This window comes from Thermothielavioides terrestris, chromosome 1, assembly GCF_000226115.1.
Source record: "Thermothielavioides terrestris NRRL 8126 chromosome 1, complete sequence".
Lineage (NCBI taxonomy): Eukaryota > Fungi > Ascomycota > Sordariomycetes > Sordariales > Chaetomiaceae > Thermothielavioides > Thermothielavioides terrestris.
In genome coordinates this window covers 3,660,389-3,685,010 of record NC_016457.1, presented here as the reverse complement: position 1 = coordinate 3,685,010, position 24,622 = coordinate 3,660,389, and the positions used below count along the sequence as shown (strand labels likewise).

Genomic DNA, 24,622 nt, shown 5'->3' with positions numbered 1-24,622 from the left:
CCCGTCTTTGCAGTACTTTGCATCGGCAGCCAGCTGCAGCGGTCCGCGGCGTCCTCGGACATGGGTGGCGGACGCCCGGAGGGGACACGCCGACTGCTGGGCCGGGGCCATGGGAGAAGGACCATGGAGATGCTCGCAATCCAGGGCTGGAGATGCTCGCAATCCAGGGCTGGAGATGCTCGCAATCCAGGGCTCGTCAAACAGGGAGAATTGCAGTGTCTCCGGTCCTGGAAGGTGGTGCTGAGCTGCGAGACGTGTCGGCCAGTTGCTAACACAACGGAGTTGAGCTTCATCGGAAATATCTGTCCCACTCCTTGATTGCGGCAAGGTGCTTTTCATCGTGCCGTCGCCACAGGATAGCCAGCAGTAATAGGACCATGGTAGAGGGAGGGACGACGGTATTGTGTGGGCCTAGCCTGCAGCGAGCCGATTAAGCTCCGGATATGGGCAGTGGAAAAGTAAATGAGGGACTCAACGGATGCCCTGGGCCCTCTGGGAGCGTCATCGTGCGTCCCTTCTCCTACACGCATCACAAGGTATCGAGTATTCCGTATTCATCTCGTCTACGAGATATGTTTGACTTCCGACGGACCGTAGGCCCAGACAAATCCCCCGGATGATAAATGGGCTCCGTGCGCTCGCCGCTGGTTCCTGCAGCGCCTGAAATGCAGGCTTCCGGCGGTGCGACGCGGCAAACGCAGTGCGCTCATGTCGCCCTGGAGAGTCTTAGGCCGATGGCCGCGGCACGCAGCGCATGGCCCGGACGGTGGTGGTTAGTTTGCCCTTCGGCCGGCAGGGGGAGGCCGCCTGGCGTGGGAGACAGATATTGTATGGTGCTGTGCCTGGTGGGCGCTGGAGCAGCTCGGGTCTGGCAGCCGGTTGATCGGCGCCGGATATGTTTCAAACAGACTTAGATTAGCTGTGCCAGATATACGAGCCCATGAAGTAAGGAGCGGGAACGATGCGGTGGGCGGGACGGGCGTGTCAAGCCTTCTTGATAGGACCTGGCCAGGCCGTCGTCTCTTGTCTCCGATAGGCGGTTCAAGCGCACACACGCGGTGGGGAGGCTGAACGATTCGGTCCTTTGTGCGATGGAAAGGGCAAAAACAGGGTTAAATAAAGGAGAACATTGAGCGCGGATGTCCACAGCAGTAAACACAAGCCAAAATCAAGGGAGCCGCCACAGGAGTCACCGCCTTAATCAGAGCTCAGTCTTCACGTTCTCCTCATTCCTCCCCACAAAACGGTCCTCTGCCGTCCTCCAGTTAATGACGTTCCAGATATTCTCGACATAGGCAGCCTTGCCATTCAGATACTGGGGTGTCATGTTAGCGGGGTGCGGACTGAACAGACAGTAGGGGGTCCAACCTGGAGGTAATATGCGTGCTCCCACATGTCGACGCCAAAGATGGGCACGTCACCCCCTACCACGGGATCCTGGTCCTTGGTGGTGACGATGCGCAGACCGGCGCCGTTGCCCGCTTCCTTGACCAGCCACCCCCAACCGCTGCCCTGGATCGCCAGCAGCGCGGCCGAGAATGCCTTCTTGAAACTTTCCAGGCTGCCCCACTTCTTCTCGATGGCCGAGACCAACTCCTTGGCCACGGCCGGGTTCGTCTCCTCGGTGCCGGGCGGGGCCAGGTTCTTCCAGAACAGCGAGTGGTTGATGTGGCCGCCGCCGTTGAACTTGATGGCCTGCTGGAGGGCGATCTGAGCGGCAACGTCGCCAGCGGCCACGGCGGAGACGTGCGAGGCCAGGGCCGCGTTGAGGTTGGTCACGTAAGCCTGGTGGTGCTTGCCGTGGTGCAGCTCCATGATCTGGGCCGAGATGTGCGGCTCGAGCGCGTCGTAGGCATAGGGCAGCGGCGGCAGCGAGTAAGGGGCCAGCCCCATCTGGGTGAGGTTGAGGGCGCCGCCCGACATGGTCGTGGTGGACAGGGAGGACAGGGTGGACTGCAGCGGCGAGTGCGCGGCCAGGTACTGCCACAGGCTGCCGATGTTGACCATTTTCAATGTTTTCAATGCTGGTCCCTTAATTCTGGATCTGTCTGATCTCAATGGTCACGGTGTGGAAACACGGGGTACTGTGTAAAACGTGCTCATCAAGGTGCGCATGTGCGCAAGTTGTCTGACCTGGTTGCTCAGTTTTGGTGTAGTTGCCAGGCCGTTCCGGGCCTGCCGCTGTTGACACGCGTCAGTTGTCCGGCAAGGTGCTCGCACTGCTGACACGCTCCGGAACATTACCCGCGCAAACCTGCTCAATTGGCCGTCTCCTGTGGGGCCCCAGGCCCCATGCTCAAACGGGCGCCAAGACGAGCAACTCACTTCAAAACCACCAAAGCGGCAGTTTTTCGCCCGTTTCAGCGCGCTGATTGGCCCGTCGGGGGCGATCCAGACTGTCGGCTCAAACAGGACCACCACCCGCAGCCGATCGCCGACAACCTACACGGCCACACCTTGCTGGCCGCGAGCCTGGAACCTTGAGGGTCACCTGGCGACGGCGTGGAGGCGGGAACCGCAACGGAGAGCGGTCTCCAGGTACCCTTCACTTTATGCGGGCAGTTATATATCTTGCCTTGCACCAATGTACTCACCGCGGCCGTCTCGGGTCTAACTTACACTCTCGCTCCTCACTTGCCTAGAGAACTTCATCACCACGCCATCCAACTAACAGTCTGCATCCATTCATCAAGGAGAAGAAGTTCAACATGTGTGGCCCCGAAACTCCCTCCAGCACCCCCCGCGTCGGCGCCCGCGTCGACTTCTTCCCCGCCGCCGGCGTCGACGCAACCCAGCTGCCCGTCGGCAACCTGCTGTTCGTGAACCCGACCTCGCCGTCCAGCTCGCACGCCACGCATGTGCGGTTCCAACAACAATACCACTCCGGCGCCGGCGCCGGCGCCGCCCACGGCGAGGACGACAGCCTGCTAGTATCCATCCAGTAAGCCCTCCCCTCCACCCATTCCCCTGCTCCTGCAACCTGCAGCCTATGAAGCATCCCTCCCTCCCACTCCGTCCGCCCTCGTCGCTTTTCCCCCGAACACACACCAAACAACCAAGCAAGCAATCTATGAAGTCCAGGCCAAACCTAACTCTCACGCAAAGCCTAACAGGCGACCTCACCCAACCGCTCTCCACAGCCGGCATCCTGCAGCAGTTCACCCTGCGCAGCAGCAGCAACCCCGGCACCACCGCCACCACCACCGAAACTGACGCTCTCTCGAGCGGCGGCGTCGACGTGCCCCTAGCCGCGTCCCTCCTGCTGGCCGTCGGCGCCGACGGCATCATCGGGCGGCGCGTGTCGGTGCGGCGGGGCCGCGGCGGGGCGGTGCTGGCGGACGGGATCGTGGGGTTTAATTTCCTGCCGCCGGCGGTGAAGGCTTAGTTGAGAAGGAAAAGGAGATGTATATAGTATGTTCATTCTTCGGGGGCGTTGTTGAGTTGGCGATTCCGGGAGTGTGTCCAGGGGATGTGGTGGGAGCATGGCTCGGCGTTCTGGTTTAGGGATTGAGGGACACTCACTGCTGGTCGGTGGCCGGTTGGTGATCGCGCTGGACGGGCTCGCTGTGGGAGGGCGTTCTTTGCATCGGGCGTTGGGATTGGCGTTTGGTCGGGGGATAGCACGCCGGCGGAGTTGGGAGTGTTGGTACGTGCTATAGAGGCGTGTTTCGCGACATGCGTACACCGACGCCTGCAGAAATTAGGACGTGATATTGGGGTGGGTATGGAAGATAGATACGTAAATCATGGAATAATGACCACAACTCCAAGCGCCAAACGCTATGCTAAGATGTGCTAAGATGTCAGCCTCCCGCCCTATCCACGAAATGTGCATGCGTCGTGTCGTCATATCCCTCCTGAACCAACCCCCCGAAAACCCGAAACCTTCTTACAAGCCTCAACCGGCGCTCGACGCCTGCGCCTCGTCCCAGTCCGACCACCGCCGCACCACCTCATCCACCTCGGCCACGGCGGCCCTGCTGGCCTCGACCTCGAACCACTCGCGATGCTCGCGCCCGCAGGCCGCGCACTTCTCGCGGTCCGCCACGCGCAGGCCGCGGCCGGCCAGCTCGATGTGCACGAGCCGCTCGACCTTGTGGCTGTGCGGCATCTTGCGCGGCGTCACGGCGGGGCCGCCGCCGTCACCGCTGCCGCTGCTCGCCGAAGACGACACCGACGAGGGAATGTAGGGATAGTACCGGATCAGTGACAGGTTGTAGCCACATTGGCGTTGCCACTCATTGAGCCGGCGCTGCACGTTGGTGGCACGGCCGATCTTGAGGAGGATCGTTTTCCTCGTTTGCTTGGCGGCCGGCTTCTTTGGCCTGGGACTGGTCGCGCCGCGAGCTAACTCATTGACTCCATCGTCCTGCTCGTCCTCGGCGCCGCCGTCGTCATCAATTGACCTCGCGAAGGAGGCGAGAACGTCGCTCGGCCGCCGGCCGTTGCGCGCGCGGTTCGGGGAGGCGGACGGCGGAGCGAGCAGCGAGCGGGCCGCCTCGGCCGGCGGCGCCGACGGCTCCGAATCGGGCGTCAGCCAGAAGATGTAGATGTACCCCGGCTCGTCCTGCGGCGAGAAGGGCTTGGCGAGCTCGGCCAGGAGCTGCGAGGCCGTCTGCGGTGAGGCGTCCTGCGGGATCAGCGACATGAACTGCGCCGTCTGCGAGGCCTCCGAGGCGCGGCGCGAGCTGCGTCCTGGCGACAGGCCCGACCCCGGCCGAGGCCGGGACGGAGACGGGGAAGGCGAAGGCGACAGGTACTGGCTCGACGGCTTCTTCTTGCTGTCTCTCGGCGGGGTGGACACCGCGGGCTGCACCGGCTGGGGTTTGGGGCGTGGCGGGGGCACGGTCTCGTCGACGGGGATGCGGAGGCAGCAGCAGAAAACCGCGTCGTTCTTCGGCTTCGGGCGCGTCGTCTTGCTCGGGCGTTGGTGTTGCTTTCGCCGGCCCGATCCCTGCTGCTGCTTGGGGGGCTTCTCCGATTGCGTGTGGAGGAGGCCCAGGCGGTCGGCCAAAGTGTCTATGCTCGTTCGCTGCTCGAGGATTGGAGTGTGGGACATCCTAGGCCCCGGACTCGACTTCGCCGAGGCGCTCGCCTGGTCCTTGTGCTGCCAGCAGTACAGGGTCTCGTCGGCGGGGTCATCGTCGCGGATGCTCGTGGGTTTCAGGCGGGAGCTGGCCGAGGGGGCCGCTGCGTTCGCTAGCGGGCGCCTGCACGGCCTGCCGCTCGAAGTGATGCCTCGGCATGTCGTCAACGGGTTCTTGGAGTCGGTACGGCCCAGCCGGGACTCGGGCGTGTTCGCGAAGAAGGGCATCACGGCCAGGCGCACCCGTCCGGGCTCGAGATAAGGTAACTCGGGGTAGCTAGAGAAAAGGAGTGTCAAGAAATGCAAAAATGCAGCCAGGCTAGCTGCCACCCGCGAGGAAGAAAAAGAGCCGAGTTCTCCTGCTCAGGAGAGCCGGCGCTTCGGGAGCGCGGCCAGCTGCGGTGGGCCGCCATTAAGTATTGGATTGCCTGGCTTCGCGGTGCCAGATGACTCGGCCTTGTTCAGAAGTCAGGGGGCTGGGTTGTTCGCGCTTCGGCCCGGAACGTGGCTGAACACGGGGCTTGTTCCAGCACCGCCACGATCTCGCTTATCTTGTGCTCTGGGCGAACTGTCCAATGTCCGAGTTACCCGAGGGCCAAAGGAAAAGTGGGTATTTTCGTAGCCCTCTCTTCTTCTAGAAGAGAGGGGTACAAAATTGCCAGACACCCCAAAAAAACCGGACACCTCCGCACCTATTTTTATATATAATCGCGTCCTAGCACAAGGTATTGCAATTCGTAACCGTATCAATTCGACTACCCTACAAATACGTAGGATAGCTTAAAAAGCTTAAAAACGTAATAAAATTCGATCTAGATCAAATTAAAATATATTTATATAATATAAGGCTAGCTTACGTACCCTAACTATGTACCTCAACTACTCCCCTGACTATACGCCTCTAACTACTACCTATTTACTATAAGGCGGCTAAACCTATAGATACTAGCTCGCTATTGCTATCTAGGCGTATCTATATATATAGCGAACTATTACGATCCTCCCTAGCTATAGATTCTTAGTATTAAGCTTCCTACGCTATATACTTCCTTGCCTTATATACTCGCCACTTTGCGATAAACTTATTGATCCTATTGTAGGCTAGTTAGCAAGTGCCTTCGCTATTACGAACGCCTTTGCTATTGTAAGTACTTCTATATAGTAGAGGCGAATCAGTATTATCGTCGGTATTATCGTCGATATTATTATTGTTAGATTATATCTAGGAGAAGCTATTATCTTCGTTAGTAAATAGCTCCTATTTATCACCTACTTAGATATAGCGCTACGTTGGCTCTAGCTCTAGCACTAGGAAATCGTATAGCAATTGCTCTAGCCTATAGGTATTTAGTTCTTCGCCTATTGTATTAATAAAGAAGAAGGGCTTAGATAGAGGATCTTCGCTATACTATATATTAAAGATTAAACGGTCGTTAGGGTTAAGAGGTATAATGTCGTTGGTCTAGCTAGTCTTTTTAAGGAATTCTTCGAAGGTTACTATCTATAGATGGCTATTGCCTATAACCTTATTGCTTAATATCCTTTTCTACTCTATCTACTCCTTTTTAAACTCTTTTTCCCTAGTATATACAATATTCTTTATTACTTTATAAAATTCCTTAGTAATAGCCTCTATATATCTCTGATTATAAGTAGCTTATATACAATAGATATCTTCGACAGATATACTAGTAATAATAGTGCTAAATAGCTAGATTAAACGACCCCTAGCTCGCTTTATAGTATATAATACTAGCTATTGTTTATTCTTAGCTATAAATATAGTAAGGTGCTCCTATATAAGCTAACCTTTTTATATTATAGTAGCGATATCTTCAATGTAATAGTACGTTAAGGAGCTAAATATATTGTTATACTTAGTTTAGAGGCGTTTAACGCCTTTAGTAGCTAACTCCTAGCGATTCTACTTTAGAAGCAACGAAGGATATACTATACTATTGGCCTAGATATCAGCATCTTCGAGCAAAGCAATATAGATAGAACAGTTTAATAGCTATATCTTTAACTTTGAGAAGCTAGAGATGATCCTATTCTCTATAAAGCTTATATAAACTATTTTCTAGTTATATATTAGAACTAATAATAGGTTTAGCTCTAGACAAGGCAACTAACCTAGAGGTTCTTAACGAACTATATATATATAAAGGTTATCTTGCCCTAGTGAATTACCTAGCGAAGGTACATTTAATATACCCTCTTAATATATTGGAATATACCTATATCCATTAGCTACGTCTTATACATTGAATATAGTAGTAGGAAGATAATAATAATATCGTATATAAGGTAGTATTTATAGATATCTAATATATAGTACCCTAAGAAGCTATCTATTACTAATAGACGGTAGATATAATCCTTAGGGTATATATTATTCTATTTAGATTCCACTATATCGTTAAAGCTCTAGAAGTTGGTAGACGTTAAAGAGGTCCCGCCAAGACTAATTTCGGCCAATTGTCGGCTATATTTTTACAACGTTATTACGTAGCCACCATCGCCAAGGCGTTTGCTCTATCGCCAAGGGTTAGTTCGCCGGGGGTACGGGGGGCAGCGCCAGCCCCCCGTTAATAAGGGCTTAGGTTAAGGTTAGGATACGGGTGATAGTTAGGGTATAGGCTATCCTCGATTTCTTTTTTTTCGATTTGGTTGAGTTTTCGTAAAGTTGTTGCGACGAGTCTTTGCGATTGTTCGTTGTTGATGTTGCTCGAAGTCGTCGTGGCCTGCTCACCCCTTGGCGAAATGTAATTACTTGTACGCGGCAGTCTCCGAAATTAGTCTTGGCGGGACCTCTTTAACGACGACCCTAGAAGTTGTATATACTATAGCTAAACTACTCTTCGAATATAAGCTTATACGCTTAAACGATAGGATAGTATTAGAAGGAGTACCTATTGAAGTACTAGATCTAGTTAGCTATAATATTATAGTTATTAAATATCGTTTCTAAGGCATTGAAGTATATATTGCTATTGAGGCTATCGACATCCTAGTTCTTATTTAGCTACTACTTAAAGATACTATATATAGGGATAGCCTTACCAACGATATTAGTATAGCTAATTAGGGTTATCGACTCCCTATTATAGAGGTTAGAGAGCTCTAGCTAAGAAAATAGTATAGTAAGTAGATAGTAGACCCTTAGTATTAAGGAATAACCTTTAACTTTCCTATTCTTCTTCGTCTTAATAGCTAGGATCTAGAACTTCCTATTCAATATTACTAGGCGATAGCCTATCTTATCAACATTCTAACAATTAGCTACTATAATATTATATTTCTTAATAGTATCTTCATAGTAGTTAAAGAATTCGTTTAATATATCAATCTATTGTTAAATAGACAATTATATAGCCTCTACTAGCTTCTTACTTATTATAAAGTATATAAAATAATCGAACTACTAATATATCTACTAGGTATAGCTAATAAGGCCTATAGAAGGAATACAATATACCTATAGACGATTTGTAGTACCTTTAATAAGATCCTAGGCGGATAAGGATCCTAAGGTAGATAGCCACTCTATATATATATCGAAGGCACTATCTTCTATATCTATAAGCATATATAGCTATCTAGTAATACAATAGATATTTAGTGCTAGCGAGCTAGTATTATAAAGAGCTTTAAAATGTATAGCAATCTACAATTTACTATAGCTAAACCGCTTAACTACAATATAAAGAGAAGACATTGTATAGCCATTAGCCTTACCTCGAAGGTAGTTAGTATAGTAGCGTACAAGGGCGTTGTTGAGCTAGCGAATAGCACGTACACTATATAGTTTAGGCAGGAGGTTCGAAGATCTAGGTATATCAAAACACTATAAAAAACATTACCACTTGCAAATTGGCTAGCGGCAATAGCTTCAAATTAATACGATTGACGCGGTTGTAATCCCCTATACTAAGACGCGTTCGTATACAAAATTAGGTAGGGAGGTGTCCGGTTTTTTTAGGGTGTCTAGCAATTTTGTGCCCCTCTCTTCTAGAAGAAGAGAGGGCTGCGAAAATACCCACTTTTCCTTTGGCCCTCGGGTACACAGGCCATCGGATGAGACAGCCCCGGCGGGGTACCCGGGGCCCAGCAGACGGTAACGACAAAGGTGATGGAGTCCTCCTGGCGCTTTTCACAGGCCTTTACCAAATTGGCAGATCCCCCGCGACACGCCGTTGCGATCGACGCAGAAACGCCAGGAATCCCCGGCAGGGACTTGTGCATCATTACGTCTTTTCCCCCTGTTGATGTGTTCGATCGGCACATGCTCCGTGCAAGGATTGAAGAAATCCTATTGATGCAATTCGCAAATCAGGAGGGTTCAGCGAGCGGAGCAAAGGGGACGGCCCCGTCAATGCCCCGGTAGACGCGCAGCGCCATGCGCCAAAGTGAGGTGCTGGGACTCTGCTGGCTGCGTAGCGGGTAGAGAAAAGATGAAAGATGGCCCCTGCGGCCTGAATGGGCCAAGTCTATCTCGATCGAAGCCTGCTGACCTGGTGCAACCTTTGCGTTGCCGTGTAACTGAGTTTTAAATGGGATGTTGGAAACCCTGTCCGCCTCGTAACCCAGGGTTGCGCGTGAGTTGCGATGCCCACTTGTCCGAGGAAGGCCAGGAAGGCGATGCCAATGCCGACCCCGTAGCTCTTGGTGCTGTTCACGTCGGGCGTCTGTCAGCCCTTCGACCGCGATGAGCATGGTGCAGGTCGCCATGCCGATGGCGCTGCGATGAGCAGGAACTTGCGGCTGAAGCGGTCCACCGTCCAGACCGCGTTCGGCGTGGAGAGAATGCCGAACGTGGCGTTGAGCGCCTTGATTAGGTTGATGGTGTCGACGCTTCCGAACGCCTTGCGGTAGATGGTGGACGAGTAGCTGTCCAGTGTGCCCTCCCCGCTGAGCTGCTGACCCATGTTGACGATGAAAGGGGGAGCCGCAGTTGGAAGATAACCACTATCTTCCAGTCCCACTCGCTGAGGCGGTCGTGGTGCAGCGCCGTGGCATAGTTGATCCAGTACGCAGATGAATGGTCCAGCCGAGTAAAAGATCTGCCAAAAAGGCATGGTCTTGCCGCGGATGTGAGGAGGAGTCACTTCACCATGTAGAAAAAGAGGTAGACCGAGAATGTCGGCCTGTCACAACAAAGTCAGCGGTCGCGATTATTATCCTCCAGAATGCTACGACTCACCACTGGTCGAGAAGAAATCCTGAGATGATACCGACGATGGTCTAGGCTTGATCAACCCAAGCGTATTTTAATCCTCAGACATCGCGGCCAGGCGTCAGTGCAAGCTTACAACGGAGGAAATGAGCAGTCCACGCAGGGGGTGGTCAAAGTATTCCAGCCAGTTCGGAGAAATCTGCGCGGCGTTGAAGACAGAGGCATCATAGCTCATCAAGACCATGCACCCGGCCGCCACCAGGGAGATATGCCTGGAGCACGCTGGTCAGTGTCAACAGAGGCTGAAAAATACTCTTTGGAGAATACGTGGGGGCTTTTTGCATGCACTTACCAGTTGTAAACACGCTTCCAGGCCGGCATGATGGCTGTGGTCAACGACCCAAGGGGAAGCCTTCGGGAGAGTTGTTTAGGTGAAAAACTGGCGTGTATCCGGTTTCTTTCGAGGAAACGATGCATCACCGTGTTCACCGTGTCCTCTGTCGGGCTTGTGGGTTATGGCGAAGACGCGGCCTACTGCGCCGCGCACCCGAGCACGGCAACGCTGGCCAGCGTAGTGGTCCGGAGCTTCAGCGGCACAACGAGCTCCAAGCATAAGTCCGTCGTGGCCAATAACAACTGCCCCGCTGCCGGCGCCTGCGGCCTGGCGATGAGCCACATGGCGGTCAAGCCAGCGAGCGGATCGGCCGTCTATCTCTGCGCAAACACCCCGAGCTCGCTTGGTGGCACTTGCCCGAGCGGCGCGAGTGGCTGAGAGACCATAGCATCCGTTCAATGATTCGCTGAAGTTCAGCCATGGCGAGTAACCTTCCAATGCGTGTATATAGTTGAGCGGACAACATAGTCTGAAATAAGTTTACCAGGATCCACCACAAAATGGGCATGTGATTAGCTAGGCAATCCTGCGGCTAGTCCGGACAGAAAACCTGGGGTATCTAAGCCTGACGGTACCAGCATTCGAAACATGAAGGTAGGATAGAAATTCGCTGACAGCACCCCGGTACCGTCCTTCAAACAAGGCCTCTGAGTGGGGCAGAAAGGAAAATAGGGCGGCAAAAAGGACGAAAGAAAGCAGCGGACAACCAACTCACCCCCAACTCACGGCCATGACGCGTCGTCTTCCCCAAACAGGGCGCTCGAGCTGTTCTTCCCCTTCCGATCCTTCTTGCTGACAACAACCTCCTCTACCACCGGGACCTGGCCTGCCGAGCCAGTAGCGACCACTCTGGTGGTGCCAGAGGGGCCGTGGGGCGGCTCGTCCGGATCATCCCTGTACCGATCGCGCTCGATCTGCCCGTCGTCCACGAACAGGCTGGCGTCCTCTTGGCTCCTGCCCCTCATCCACTTGGGCACCTTCCACTCGCGAGGGGCCTTCAGCGCAGGTAGCGAGGGCATCTTGAACGCCGGCAACGATGGCCTGGAAATCGATGGTACCTGAATCGGCGGCAACGACAGGTTCGGCCGCGAAACAGTCTCGTACCACGGGATCGGCGGCAGCGAGTCCGGCCGCAGCCGGCGGCCGCAGTGCGGGCAGTTGGGGGGCACAGCCCTCCAGGCCGTGTACTCGACGAGGTCCGGGATCGCCAGGCCGGCGACAAATTCGCGTATGGCGAGAAACAGATGGATCAGGCTGTTCCGGTCAGTCAGCAACGATTCACACGAATGTTGCGCAAGCAATGACGCAAGGGCGAGGAAACTCACAAATTGACCAGCAACGGCACGGTGCCATACGCCGCCAGCATGGCCAGCTCCGGGCTCTTATCCCGCCGGTGGCCCGTGCCGATCCACGTAAACACCAGCACAACCATCAGAGCGGCCGCCAGCACCACATCGGCCACAAACACGGTGATCCGGTGCGTCAGCAAGCGCGGCGACCTCCGCCGCGCCGCGCCATGCGCATCCTCCCCCTCCTCCACGTCGCCCAACCCCGGCTGAAACCCCCTCCCCACCGCAGCAGAACTCTCCCCCATCAACCGCCCCTCCTCCTCCTCCTCCTCCTCCTTTACCACCACCTGCTCCTCTCCATCTCCATAACCCACCCCACCCCGACCCCTCTCAATCCCCTTCCCCTTCCCTCGCCCACGCACTTCATGCTGCTGCTGCTGCTGCTGCCGCTGCCCGTCCTCCCCCGCGCCACGACCAACGGCAAGCAACAAGAACGCGGACAGGCCGGCGGAGAAGGACAGCGGGACCAGCCCAACGGCGGGGACGGGGTCGGCGGAGAGCGCGGCGTGCGCGACGCACAGCGGCAGGGCCGGGGCGAAGGACAGGAGGGCGGTCGTGCGGAGGAGCGGGCTTGGGTGGGTGGTTGTGCTGGTTGTGGTGGTAGATGATGGATGAGCGTGGGTGTGGTCGTTGTGGTCGTGGCCGAGGTGTGATGCCGCGGCGGGTGGTGGTTGTTGGGTGGGGAGAGAGGAGGACATTGTGAGTTGATTTCAGCGGGTTGTCGCAGTTGGATAAATCAGTGAGGTTGTGGTGTCGAATTTTGCGCTGCTTTTTCTACCCCACGCTGGGGCTCGCGCGCTGTGTGTGCGATGCGCGCCTGCTGCAAGGTGAGAGGGAGTTGGGATGAGAGGCGGGCTTCGCGCGATGCTTCACGAGTGAGTTAGTGAAATGGCGGGGTGGTCGACAGCTTGTTGAGGTGCTTGTTTGGCGCTGGACCACCCATGTCGCCTTGCCGGGTCAGGCCAATGAGAGGGAAGACGGCTGTCACATGCATTTCACGTGAGCTCGTCGTAGACTGCACTTTTTTTCTGCACGCAAGTGGAGGCTACACGAAGATCCTTAAAGATCCCCAAATTGGGTGGATTTGGACATGCAACAACACAGCACAGGCCGGCAAGGTGGCCGAGCGGTCCAAGGCGCCAGGTTCAGGCCCACCTGAATTCAGCTTGAGCATTGTGTTCAACTTCCTGGTCTCAGAAATGGGGCGTGAGTTCGAATCTCACCCTTGTCATCAACGCTTGCCTTTTTGGCCTAGTCTTTGTGTGTCCTTGCACATAAAGTGCAGTTTCTGTTTGAGTGCTCTGCCGGAAAGTTTTCGAACAAATAATCCGGCTACCCGAAATCCGCGGCCCCGGACACGTATGCAGGTTATGAATTCGAACTACTGCCAGCGGGGAAAGCCTGCTGTGCCGAGCAGCAGCAGCGCCAGCTAAGAGAGGGCATTTTCATCTCTGCCGCGGCCGAAGAGGCAGTCTAGACGTAGGGACGCCAGCATCGATTGGCGTGTCTGGTTTCCTTCGGTGGGATTGGTTGCAAATGCATGCCGCTCCCATAGGCTGCTAGAGGGCATGCATGGAGTTGTACGGCCGGGAATGAGGCAGCAAGTCCGGGATACGGACCGGAGGTGCCTCCTCATCCACTCCGGTGATCCCGAGTATTTTAGTATTGATGGCAACTGCAAACTGAGGTGTCTTCCGAATGCTCCCAGGTGTAAACCACGACGCGACCGCGAGGCCTAGGTGCCTGTGTCCCCCGTCCCCCCTGAGAGAGGTTCCCAGGTTATCATGCACATATATGTTCGACGACGCGGCACCATGCCGCGGCGCGCCGTCCATCGACGCCGATACGCGTAGTCGGCCGGTGTTTTCGGGGCGGTGTTGGCGGAACACAGGGGCAAGCAGTTGCCGAGCGTTAGGTTCCGTATATCGGTGCTGCTTGCTTGCCGAAGACTTCGCGGCGGCGGTGGCTGAGGACTTGGTTAACGCCGTGGCAGTCAGGCCGGTAAGGTTGGAAAGGTACCTAGGATGCACTCGATGGAAGAGGCCCGGTTGCTGCGTATGGGGGCGTGGAACGAAAAGAAAGACGGATGGACGCTGCTCCTGGACTGAGGAAAAATTGGGTGACCTGTGTGCTGTTGAGATATCTCACGTCTCGCCAAATCGCGCGAGGAAATCCTGGAAATGAGAAATGGAAACAAAAGTTCCGGGAAGTGTTGGGAGGAGGGAAGAAGGGAGAACGGAGTGGAAGAGGGGCCGACAAGCGGTCAAGCTGCAGCCAGCTCGGCCCAGGTTAGATGCTACACCTGATATGCGCCACACAACCACCCAATTTCCTTGTCGGCTCTGGTGCATGTGAGAAGTGAAAGTTCATTGTCATGCCCGAGTCTTGGTTGGATAAGGCCATGGTGTCCAAGTTGATTAAACGGAGAAGCCGTTTCCCATCAAGCTGCCGGACTTCGAGTGGGACACGGGAATGGCGGCAGAAAACTTGCGGTCAGGACGCGTGGCGTCTTAGGGCAAACTTCTCACGCTCCATCACGCGAACAACGCGATACAAAAGGCCCTCGAGACGACCGACGCGGTTATCCGCTCATACGCTCGGTGGGGCGCTCATCTTCCGCGGTGCAAAATGAGGCGAAATGGAAAGGGCGCAGAGGTAACCGGCGTGTACCTGGGAACAGCATCTTAGCGCTGGGGAGAACACACCGGTCCTTCCCAACAGCGGATCAGCGTGTTCACGCCCTTTGGGTGCATAAGGATCATTGAATTGGTGAGCGACTACAGAACCTACGACACGTCAGGCATGTCATTGCTTTTCCTACCATCCTGTTATGCACCCAACCGATCCCAGATTCTTGCCCGGCTTGGACCAATACATCTCAAGCTGACGAAGGGCGAAGAGTCTGTCGAGTGATGGGAAACGCAAAGTGCCCGACTTACAACCTGTCTTCTCAACTATAAAGAGGATGAGGAAGCCCTGAGAAGTCGTGACGGGTCGGCCTCTGGCCTTCAAGCTCGGGTTCTTGTTCCTTCCACTGCCCAGAGTTGACGCACCGTCTTGCTCAACCAGCTGCACAAGCATCTAAACATGTCCGCATCCATGTCCGCCCAGTTGGAGCTCGCCTGCGAGCCCAAGACCACGGGTGAGTCGCCCTCCCGCTTCCTGGAGGCCCTTCCACACCTCAAACCACGGCGATGACCGATAATTAACACGTCACGACGCGTACAGCTTCCGAAAGCGAACGCGTGTTATGCGCCGAGTTTCTTCTTCGAGGCATTGGCGCATGGATTCAACCCCTGCCGGCGTTTGAACCCGACGAGATTCTCATGGCTCCGTTGGCGCGTGCGTAACTCCGAGGGCCGACGTGAAGCTCTGAGCCTGTATCTTTTGCTCTTCTTAGGCCTCAGCAAACTAACTAACGCCCAGCAGCCTGGGCAGCACTACACGTAGATGAACGGAGTCTCACGGATCTTGCCTCAGCCTATTCCCCATATTCCCCCCCTTGGTCGCCGCTGCGACTGACGATGGGCTCGCCGGTTGTCGACTTGATCCTGGTTGACTGGGTGGGACTGCGCACCGGCCAGGAGGAGGAAACGAAGACGGACTGGAGTTGCTCCTATCTGGATTGGGATGCCGGCGCAGAGGCGCTGTGAGGCGTCAGGGATTGGATATGACGGAGCGAGGATGAGGCTCTTCGAAGAATACAATCATGTCGTGTAACCCACCCTTGGCTCGGAGGTACCATGCTTCAGCCAATCACTCCTCCACACTAACCTGGCGTTGTCACCACGGCCCCACAAGCGAAAGGAAATTTTCTCGATGATTACCCGAGGGCCAAAGGAAAAGTGGGTATTTTCGCAGCCCTCTCTTCTTCCAGAAGAGAGGGGCACAAAATCGCCGGACAGACACTTTTTCACTGGACAGCTACAGTTAACCCTAACCCCTAGGAAAAAACATATATATAACCCTAACCCTATCTTAAAAAAACTAAAATTTCAAAATATAAAGCTATTATATTAGGAAGTATCCTCTTAAAGTTTTATCAACTTTGGTTAAATCGTTGTTAAGATATTTGAAGTTCATTTCTGTATTAACAAAGTTTGGTATAGATTTGAGTGTATCGGTGATTGTCCGGTAATTTTACGACGTCCGGCAATTTTGTGCCCCTCTCTTCTGGAAGAAGAGAGGGCTGCGAAAATACCCACTTTTCCTTTGGCCCTCGGGTACACGTGTAGATCAAGTCATTTCAAAATACCGGCTGCCAAGGTTGGCCGTCAGAGTGCCTGATCTGCGGCTGTTCCGGGCGGGGCGGGGGGGGGGGGGGGGGTGGAGGGGCGGTACGAGCCTCTTCCCAAATCGTACACTACCTGAGTTACAAGTGCACTAATCTGCCAAGAAAGAGGTGAGACCTTTCCCCTAATCCGTAAGCGATCGGCGGTTTCTGGAAGCCCTACCACCCCCAACAACTGGCCCCCATGTAATCCTCCCGAGGAAACACCATGTATGTATGTACATGCGTGTACATACACGACTTGCCGCACCTCTGTTGCGTCAACCTTGTAGTGTATATACTTACCTGGTACATACACTGCCTACGTTACATGTACCTTAACCAAGGCCGGCGATGACCGGGCGAGGCTTGTTGCTGGTTCCGTTTTGGCTTGCGGCGCTAGCCTAGCGCCCGCTCCCGTCTTGCTCGCTTGGCCACGCGGGGCAAATCGGCGAGCAGGAGCACGCAGGAAGCCAGGGGCTCCATCCACGATCTCGGCTTCAGCCAAGACCCGATGCTGTGCTGCTGATCTTCCCAAGTGGAAGAAGGGAAAAGCGACCATGTCGTCGGCTACCTGAGCTTCCGAGGCAACATTGGTTGCATGGCGGCCGCCTCGAGGCCTCCCACCAGGATCCATTCCTCAGAGCACTCCGGTCGTCGGGAAATAGCTAAGCCGTATGCACTTGGACCGTTCTAGTATAGAAGTCAGAGATCACACTAGCTGTGACCCCTGGTTAATGTGACAGCTCTCGCAATTTGGTTCGCACAATCCGGACACGAACCCCAGCTTTTGCCTTGCTTCTGCGGAAGGCGCTTGGTAGTTCAGTGTAGTGTATGCAATCCGGATCTCCCCGGTCTTAACGGAGGCGATCATCGGACAGGCGCTCACGCCTTTTGGTCGTCTCGGCCGATCATCGCTGGCAAACGAATTGTTGTGACTCGCATCCGGACAGCTAGTGATCGGCGTGACCGAATCCCCATCGAGAACGAAGAGTCAGGCAGCTTCGCGTCGTCAGCTTCGACGCTCCTCGTGTGGGCCGCAAGTCAGCCAGGAACTGCCCAAGCTCGACTGTCAGTCACTTTTGCGGCGCTTTGCATGACACTACTGTACAGAGCAGAGATACCACGATGCCATGGCATGCAGCTCGACTATCCATGACAGGCGGGGATGGGGCATGGGGAGGAAGAACAGCCGGACGGGCCGTTTTCCACCCGTTGTTCTCACCTGGCGATGGCCGGTATACAAAGACGGAACGTAACGGCACCCGCTCTCATGTGTAAACGACAGCCGGCGCCTCGTCCTTTGTCTGTGGCCCCTTCAACATTCGCAGAGAAACCGAAAAGCAGACCATCTGAATGAACGCCAGCACCATGGATGAGTTTGTCTCCGCTCTCCGCCCGCTCGGTCCGCTCTGTCCGCTCTGTGCTCTCTGCAGCTCACGATGACGGGTCTCGCTCGGCTGTCATGCAAGCCCGAAATTACCCGTCGCTAGCGAGAACGAACTCGGCCCGGCCAGGGGAACTCCGTTCAGTCTACCGGAGCGATCATTTTTTTTTTTCTGAACCCTAAAAAGTTCCCTGCTTAATCCTGGTCATCAGCCGTCCAAGTACGTACACACACACATGTTTGGACAACCACGGACGGCGATCGCGGACGGCGGGCGTGGCTGTTACGGGCCAGACCCCTCAGGCCTCGGCTGCGCCGTTTCTTTCCCTCCAGGTCTCTTGCCGCTTTCGGTGTATGTATGTACTGTACATGCGTAAGGCATGTGAGAGCTGCGTTCAGATGCGACCATCCCACCGTTTCGGGAATGCGAGAGCCCTTTTGTTCTTTGTTCCCCCCCTGGAGGCTGCAGCCCGTGTGTGTCAGGATGCGTTGGAGCAAGGGGAGGGGGGCAGTCGAAGACGCGCTCGGCCTGGCCGGGTCGCTGTTTCTCGGCTGAATCAGGACACGTTAACCTCTGTGGCCTCCCTCGCAGACCAGTCCTGTCAGCTTGCGTCCAGAAAATGTTGCGTGCCAACGCGGAACGAACGTCCGTGATATGCCCGTCACCACCTCGGAGGCCAGGAGGATCCTGAGGGCCCGCCGACAGAAAGGCTGAACTGCGTATCTTACCAAAATGGATAGGCGTGCAGAGTCCACGTCAGTCAGCTGTGTATGGAAGTACATGGCGGCGTAGCTCCAGGTGCAGTCGTGCCCAAGGGGGAATCCCACGGGCGGTAACGGCCCGGGAAACGCCACTCCTCACCCATCTGGGTCGCTCGAACGCTCAAATGACAAACTCTAGACAAGCTAATGGCAGTAGCGCGACCAATCAAGCTCTGCAACCAACATGTAAAATTGGCAACTGGAAGAAAAAAAAGAAACAGAGAAAGAAAAAAAAATTGGTTGGTGCAGAATGATTCATCTTGGGACACAGGAGAGCAAACCCGGATGTGAAGCGAAGCGCCGTTTGGTGGCGGTGTGGTCCATCAAAATGCGGCCGCCTCCTTCAGGCTCTCCAGCGCGTCCGTCCAAGATGTGGGCGGTCAGCCTTGCTGTACATGCATGTACTCTCCAGCCGGCGGAAAAATGGGCAAGGCACACACCGAACGGACAGATCCGAGTGTGTAATTTGCGCCCTGGCTTTGTGTCACCACCTCTGGCCTCGGCAGCTGCTGCTCCCGGCTCGTGCAGTGCCCATCCCTGGGCTTTTTCTTTGGTTTTCTTTCAGGGCGACCTGGGCAGCTGAGTTGACACTTTCACTTGATCCAAAGCCCACTTCGAAAAGGAACGACGACCCTGTGATCTGACCCGACTCCTCGAACGCGACGACTAGAACCTCCGAGCTTGTGACGTCCTGCCATGACCGCATGGCACGGCCAGCCACTCCTCTCCTTACGGAGCCAGCGACTCCCCGACACCCAGTTACTCGACGACGCCCTTCCCCCCCTTCTTTGTTGTTTCCAAGGCCGATATGTACGTGGGTGGCAAATCAAACACCAAAACCACAAACAAACAAACAAACAACGTGCTTGACTCCCCTTGTCCCTCCTTAATAATAAACATCTTCTCACACCCGAGTACTTGACCACGCCTTCCGCTGCTGGCCTAAAAGGGGAGAGAACTAACGAGGAAGCTGCCCAGGAATCAGACACAAGACATCCGGTGCAGGGCACGCCAGCTGCCTCCCTCTGCCTCCCTCCCTCTGTCTCCCTCCCTCTGCTTTAACCCCTTCCCCAACCGCCGCGGCCATCACGTCGCGAACCGAGAAAGCCACAACAACGTCGAAAGCAAATCGCAGCCGAACCTAAAGGTTCCAGCGTTGACAGCGGCATAGGTCTTCAACAGCCACAGAGTCCGAGCCTCGCGCTCCCCTCCCTCTCTATCCATCCGGGGATCAGGTAGTTCACCAGACGCCGAATCCCTCCCTCCAGAACGCAAAGCGAAGACACCTCGTGCGAGACAATCCCGCGCTCAAGCTCTCGTCGTCGCTAATTTCAGGCACCGTTCGTCGTCAGCCTGGGACGTCTATCCACATGTTCCGACCGACCACAGAAAGGAACAAAGACGGGAACCCGCCGCCGCCGCCGCCGCACCCGTCGAGGCGTCCTGCGCCCTACGCGACAAACATAATATGTCCCACACCGGACCTGTTCCCTCCAGGTCACATACAGCTGACATGATTCAAGCGAGAGCAACACACGCTGCCAGGTCGTCACTAATACTTCGCGGCCCTTTGTTGGCAAAGACCGATACATAGACTCCGTTGGGGACGTTGAGTGCGCCGCTTAGCCCACACACACCTGGGTCGGGTGGCTTCCCAGTATCGGACTGTTGGAGCGATGACGCATCGAAACCTTGCGTTGTCTTGGACGTCGCTAATGGGAGGCACAGGACTCGAAAGTCGCCAGCAGGGGATGTCAGAGTGACACTCAAACCCGACTCCGGGCACACCGGTCGGACAAATGAAGCCGTCGCCGCGATTGGTTCATGCCTTAGCATGCGGTCTCGATCGAGACAGCAAGCGATACTGCTCCCTATGTTGGCAACGAGGGATTGAGTTGGCACAAGACTCGGAATGACAGGCGTCGAGCCAGATTGTTGTCTATATCTGCAACAGCAACCCAAGATGTTTTTATCTAGCTCCCTAACCAGTAATCGTAGATTGCACCTGTGTCACCGTCACCGCTAACGCCTCCGGAGCTATGCATGTCGTGTCACCCTAGACCATCCAGCCAGCGCCAAGAATACCTATATATGCCCACCAGAGAATCGCATTTGAGCCCCTCACCAATCAACCACAACCCCCGCAATCTCCCAAACCCTTTGCCGCTCCCCGTTTACTCTTCCGGCCCCGGCCGCCCGTCCAGCCACTTGCTCATGTACGGCCCGTCGAGCCAGTAGCCCAGCTTGGCGTAGTAGCTGCGCACGCCGACGCCCGAGATGACGCTGATCTTGTCGCTGCCGTGCTCCTCGCGGGCGATGCGCTCGGCCTCCTCCATCAGCAGGGTGCCGAACCCCTGGTGCTGGAACTTGCGCGGGTCGCGCGCGTGCACGGGCACGGCCATGCCGTAGACGTGCAGCTCGCGCACGAGGCTGGTGGGCTGGCCGACGAGCTCCTCGCGGAAGGTGTACTTCTGCGTGCACTTGCGCAGGCGCAGCAGGGCGACCAGGATATCCTGCTTGGGGTCCTCGTAGGCCAGGAAGGTCTCCCAGCCGCCGTTGGCCGCGTAGTCGCGGCGGACGAGCTCGATCTGGGACGGGCGGATGCGGTGCTTGACCTCGTTGACGCCGACCTCGCGCGTGCGCACGTCGCGGCAGGTCGTGCCGAAGTCCTTCATGCGCGCCAGCGCCAGCTCCCGCAGGTTGCCGTTCTCGACGCCCGACGTCACCAGCGGCATCGGGATGTCGCGCTGCACGCGGTAGATGCGCGTCCACGGCGGCACGAGCGCCAGGATGCGCGCGACCAGGTCGATCAGCCCGTTGGGCGTGTAGTTCTGGTAGCGGCCCGTGCGCCAGAGCTCGTACAGGCCCGTCCCGCGGATCACGAGCGTCGGGTAGATCTTGAGCCCGTCGGTCCGGAAGGCCGGGTTCTCGAAGTACTCGCGGAACTGGTCCAGGTCGCGCTCCATGCCGACGTTGGGCAGGTCCGGCATCATGTGGCTGACCACCTTGAAGCCGGCGTCCTTGGCGAGGCAGAAGGTCTCGGCCACGGCCGCGACGGTGTGCCCGCGGTTGGTGTCGCGCGCCACGTCCTCATACAGCGATTGGACGCCGATCTCGAGGCGCGTGCACCCGTACCGCAGCATGCTCGAGAGGTGCGGCTGGAGGCAGTAGTCGGGCCGCGTCTCGATCGTGATGCCCACGCACTTGATGCTGCTCTGCTCGCCGGCCCGGACGGCCTCGTCCACATTCAGCGTCCCGTACCCGCTCAGCGCGTTGTGCAGCTGCGCGATGAACTCGTCCCGGTAGGATTCCGGCAGCGACATGAAGGTGCCGCCCATGATGATGTACTCGACCTTGTCCACCGAGTGGCCCAGGGCCTTGAGCTGGTCGACCCGCCCGCGGGCCTGTTCGAAGGGGTCATAGCGCGCCCGGATGGCTCGCATGGATGTTGGTTCGTAGCCTGTGTAGGATTGCGTGCTGTACTCGAAGTCGCTGTCCGGGCCGCCGGGGCAGTAGACGCAAATGTTGCCGGTGTAAGCGATGTGAGGACATCGGTGCGGCTTGCACATCACCGCCACCACAGCGATGCCAGACGAAGTACCTAGTAAAGGGTCAGCCTGAAAACAAGTGATTGGCAAAATACGTCCAGGAGAACGAGTGGGACCTACGAATTGGCTTGGCTATTAGCCTCGGCAGAATGTACTTCTTGTAGTGTTCTGGCACCGCGGCAATGATAGCGGTCAAAGGTGGCACATTGTTGATCTTGTGCTTCTTGGCGAACTTGGAGCGCAGCGTGTTGAGATTGATGTCCTTTCGCGGACGGCTGGGGTCCTTGGACGCCTCATGGTCCTCGATCAGAGCGCTGGCGATGTCCGCGCAGCATCGCAGGAAGCGCTCGTTCTCGGGCGGGAGGCTGGCGTCCTTCTTGCGGGTCGTCGTCGCCGTCGTTACCGTTGCCGTAGCCATTGTCGGGGGTTATGCGAGCCGTGAATTCCCATGCATCCGATTGCTGAGTGCGATCCGGATCGGTTGCCGAAGCCCTGCGTTCTCCGCCCTCTGGCCACTGCAGCCGTTTCGCGATGTGGCGGTTCAAGATCTGAGATAGCGGCGGGGCAAAAGCAAAGGTGAACGCTCACGGCTGCCGTGTGTCCATCCAGCCCCACCGCAGCTTCCACTTCCCTGGGCTGGATCTGAAACGGGTGTGGGGAAACAACACAGTGTCTCTGTCACTCTGAGCTCCCTTGGCCGCTTGTTACGGGCCGGAAAAACTCGCTGCCGCAATTGCCGAACGCTAGCCTTCTGGCCAATGGCGGCTGGCCGATCCTAGCTGGCCCGAGAGGCTGTCCCGTTGGTCGGTTGTTGGCGGATGCAAAAGACGCTAGCGACAATTTTGGACCAAGGGACCTTTCGCGGCTGGAGACATGACGAAGGCCAGTGCATCCGATTGAACCCGTTGAACAAGCTGCTCTACTCGCCATTGCCATCCTGCGTCTGCCGTCCGACCCGGCGTCTGCTTCTTCGCGCTCCCACTCCCGCCCTCGGATCGTTCCCTTCTAGGCGCTTTCACACAGCACGATGCAGGCCTTCTCGAGGCAAACGCGGCCTGCCAGCGCCCTCCTGAAACGGTTCGCGCGGAGGAGCTATAGCTCTGTGAGCTCCTCGCCGTATGCCGCCACGATCCAGAACCTCCGCATCAACGGGGACACCAAGGTGCTCTTCCAGGGCTTCACCGGCAAGCAGGGAACGTAAGTCAATCAAGTCACTGGCCGCCCGTCCGATCCGAGCGCTAAGAGCGCGGCTTTTCGCCGCTTGCGATTTGGGATGCGGTTCACACTCGGCACTCGCATTGGGAATCCGAGACTGACGAACACCGCTCGCTCAGATTCCATGCGCAACAGGCAATTGACTATGGTATGCGTGCCATCCCTGCGGCCGACGATTAAATGGATGCGGTCAAATGAGCACGGGATCTGATACACGCGCGATTTCTCCAGGCACCAAGGTTGTTGGCGGCACAAACCCAAAGAAGGCCGGCCAAACGCATCTCGGCCTCCCCGTCTTCGCCACCGTTAGCGAGGCCGTGAAGGAGACGGGCGCGAATGCGACTGCCATCTTCGTGCCGTACGCATATCCCGACGCGGCCAGCCCGAGACAGCCCGCGCTAACAAGCCGCTATCAACAGGCCCCCACTCGCCGCGGCAGGTATCGAGGAAGCCATCGCCGCCGAAGTGCCCCTCGTCGTGTGCATCACCGAGGGTATCCCCCAGCATGGTTAGTGCGCGCGGGTGCTTAACTCTAGCCGACACAAACACACTCATGGGACAGCTTGTTGACACCGCGATGTGGCAGACATGGTCCGGATTACCTCGATGCTCAAGTCGCAGAGCAAGACCCGCCTGGTGGGCCCCAACTGCCCGGGCATCATCGCCCCGGGCCAGTGCAAGATCGGCATCATGCCCGGCTTCATCCATAAGCGCGGCCGCATCGGCATCGTCAGCCGGTCCGGCACGCTCACCTACGAGGCCGTGAACCAGACGACCAACGCCGGCCTGGGCCAGTCGCTCGTCGTGGGCATCGGCGGCGACCCGTTCAGCGGCACCAACTTCATCGACTGCCTCAAGGTCTTCCTCGAGGACGAGGAGACGGACGGCATCATCATGATCGGCGAGATCGGCGGCTCCGCCGAGGAGGACGCCGCCGAGTTCCTGCGCGAGCACAACACCGTCAACGGCGGCAAGCCCGTCGTCTCCTTCATCGCCGGCATCTCCGCGCCCCCCGGCCGCCGCATGGGCCACGCCGGCGCCATCGTCTCGGGCGGCAAGGGCGGCGCCGACTCCAAGATCAAGGCCCTCGAGGCCGCCGGCGTCATCGTCGAGCGCTCCCCCGCCGGCCTGGGTAAGGCCCTGCGCGACGAGTTCGTCAGGCGGGATCTGCTTTGAGCGGGCCGGTGCTGCAGTTGGCTCCCTGCTGCCGGGGCGCTGATCATGTACAATTTTTTCAGGGCTCACTTTCCTTTCCATTTGTTACCGCGGGAGCATTTTCTGAAGCAAACCGAGTAGAATTTCCAGGAGGTAGAAGTTGTGAGAGTAGGGCAAGCCAGCCGTTCAGGGAGCGGAGAGGTCTGAGGCATCGTTGCGGAAATTATAGACTAAGGGGATCAGGTGGTCTGGCATAATCTGTTGCTGCATCATGAGCTTC

At 56.4% G+C, this 24,622-nt stretch overlaps 8 protein-coding genes and 1 non-coding gene across 9 annotated transcripts; 3 read left to right on the top strand and 6 right to left on the bottom strand.

The window, feature by feature from the left end:
- Positions 1-898: 898 nt before the first annotated feature.
- Positions 899-2,269, bottom strand: THITE_2108025 (uncharacterized protein). The gene is made up of 2 exons (XM_003649417.1): positions 1,369-2,269; positions 899-1,315 (listed from the first exon to the last, which is right to left on the bottom strand). The coding sequence occupies exons 1-2, from the start codon at positions 2,005-2,007 to the stop codon at positions 1,202-1,204; spliced, it is 753 nt and encodes a 250-aa protein (XP_003649465.1). The 5' UTR covers positions 2,008-2,269; the 3' UTR covers positions 899-1,201.
- A 228-nt stretch (positions 2,270-2,497) lies between these two features.
- Positions 2,498-3,642, top strand: THITE_2108023 (uncharacterized protein). Its single transcript, XM_003649416.1, has 2 exons — positions 2,498-2,941; positions 3,106-3,642. Exons 1-2 carry the CDS (start codon positions 2,709-2,711, stop codon positions 3,383-3,385), a joined length of 513 nt encoding a protein of 170 aa, XP_003649464.1. The 5' UTR covers positions 2,498-2,708; the 3' UTR covers positions 3,386-3,642.
- THITE_2108022 (uncharacterized protein) lies at positions 3,643-5,543 on the bottom strand. Its single transcript, XM_003649415.1, has one exon. The coding sequence runs from the start codon at positions 5,312-5,314 to the stop codon at positions 3,899-3,901; it is 1,416 nt and encodes a 471-aa protein (XP_003649463.1). The 5' UTR covers positions 5,315-5,543; the 3' UTR covers positions 3,643-3,898.
- Positions 5,544-9,418: 3,875 nt separating this feature from the next.
- THITE_154628 (uncharacterized protein) lies at positions 9,419-10,014 on the bottom strand (the record flags this gene model as incomplete). The annotated part of the gene is made up of 3 exons (XM_003649414.1): positions 9,419-9,628; positions 9,703-9,757; positions 9,845-10,014. The coding sequence occupies 3 exons, from the start codon at positions 10,012-10,014 to the stop codon at positions 9,419-9,421; spliced, it is 435 nt and encodes a 144-aa protein (XP_003649462.1).
- Positions 10,015-10,190: 176 nt separating this feature from the next.
- THITE_2084640 (uncharacterized protein) lies at positions 10,191-10,643 on the bottom strand (the record flags this gene model as incomplete). The annotated part of the gene is made up of 4 exons (XM_003649413.1): positions 10,191-10,233; positions 10,290-10,330; positions 10,399-10,534; positions 10,615-10,643. 4 exons carry the CDS (start codon positions 10,641-10,643, stop codon positions 10,191-10,193), a joined length of 249 nt encoding a protein of 82 aa, XP_003649461.1.
- Positions 10,644-11,085: 442 nt separating this feature from the next.
- On the bottom strand, positions 11,086-12,945 carry THITE_2108021 (uncharacterized protein). Its single transcript, XM_003649412.1, has 2 exons — positions 11,982-12,945; positions 11,086-11,910 (listed from the first exon to the last, which is right to left on the bottom strand). Exons 1-2 carry the CDS (start codon positions 12,701-12,703, stop codon positions 11,379-11,381), a joined length of 1,254 nt encoding a protein of 417 aa, XP_003649460.1. The 5' UTR covers positions 12,704-12,945; the 3' UTR covers positions 11,086-11,378.
- A 172-nt stretch (positions 12,946-13,117) lies between these two features.
- THITE_t34 lies at positions 13,118-13,236 on the top strand. The gene has a single exon. It is a non-coding gene; the product is annotated as a tRNA-Leu (tRNA).
- Positions 13,237-20,325: 7,089 nt separating this feature from the next.
- THITE_2108019 (histone acetyltransferase ELP3-like protein) lies at positions 20,326-22,518 on the bottom strand. The gene is made up of 2 exons (XM_003649411.1): positions 22,093-22,518; positions 20,326-22,025 (listed from the first exon to the last, which is right to left on the bottom strand). The coding sequence occupies exons 1-2, from the start codon at positions 22,388-22,390 to the stop codon at positions 20,599-20,601; spliced, it is 1,725 nt and encodes a 574-aa protein (XP_003649459.1). The 5' UTR covers positions 22,391-22,518; the 3' UTR covers positions 20,326-20,598.
- A 267-nt stretch (positions 22,519-22,785) lies between these two features.
- On the top strand, positions 22,786-24,602 carry THITE_2108018 (uncharacterized protein). Its single transcript, XM_003649410.1, has 5 exons — positions 22,786-23,169; positions 23,307-23,335; positions 23,419-23,545; positions 23,607-23,695; positions 23,774-24,602. Exons 1-5 carry the CDS (start codon positions 23,000-23,002, stop codon positions 24,361-24,363), a joined length of 1,005 nt encoding a protein of 334 aa, XP_003649458.1. The 5' UTR covers positions 22,786-22,999; the 3' UTR covers positions 24,364-24,602.
- Positions 24,603-24,622: the final 20 nt, after the last annotated feature.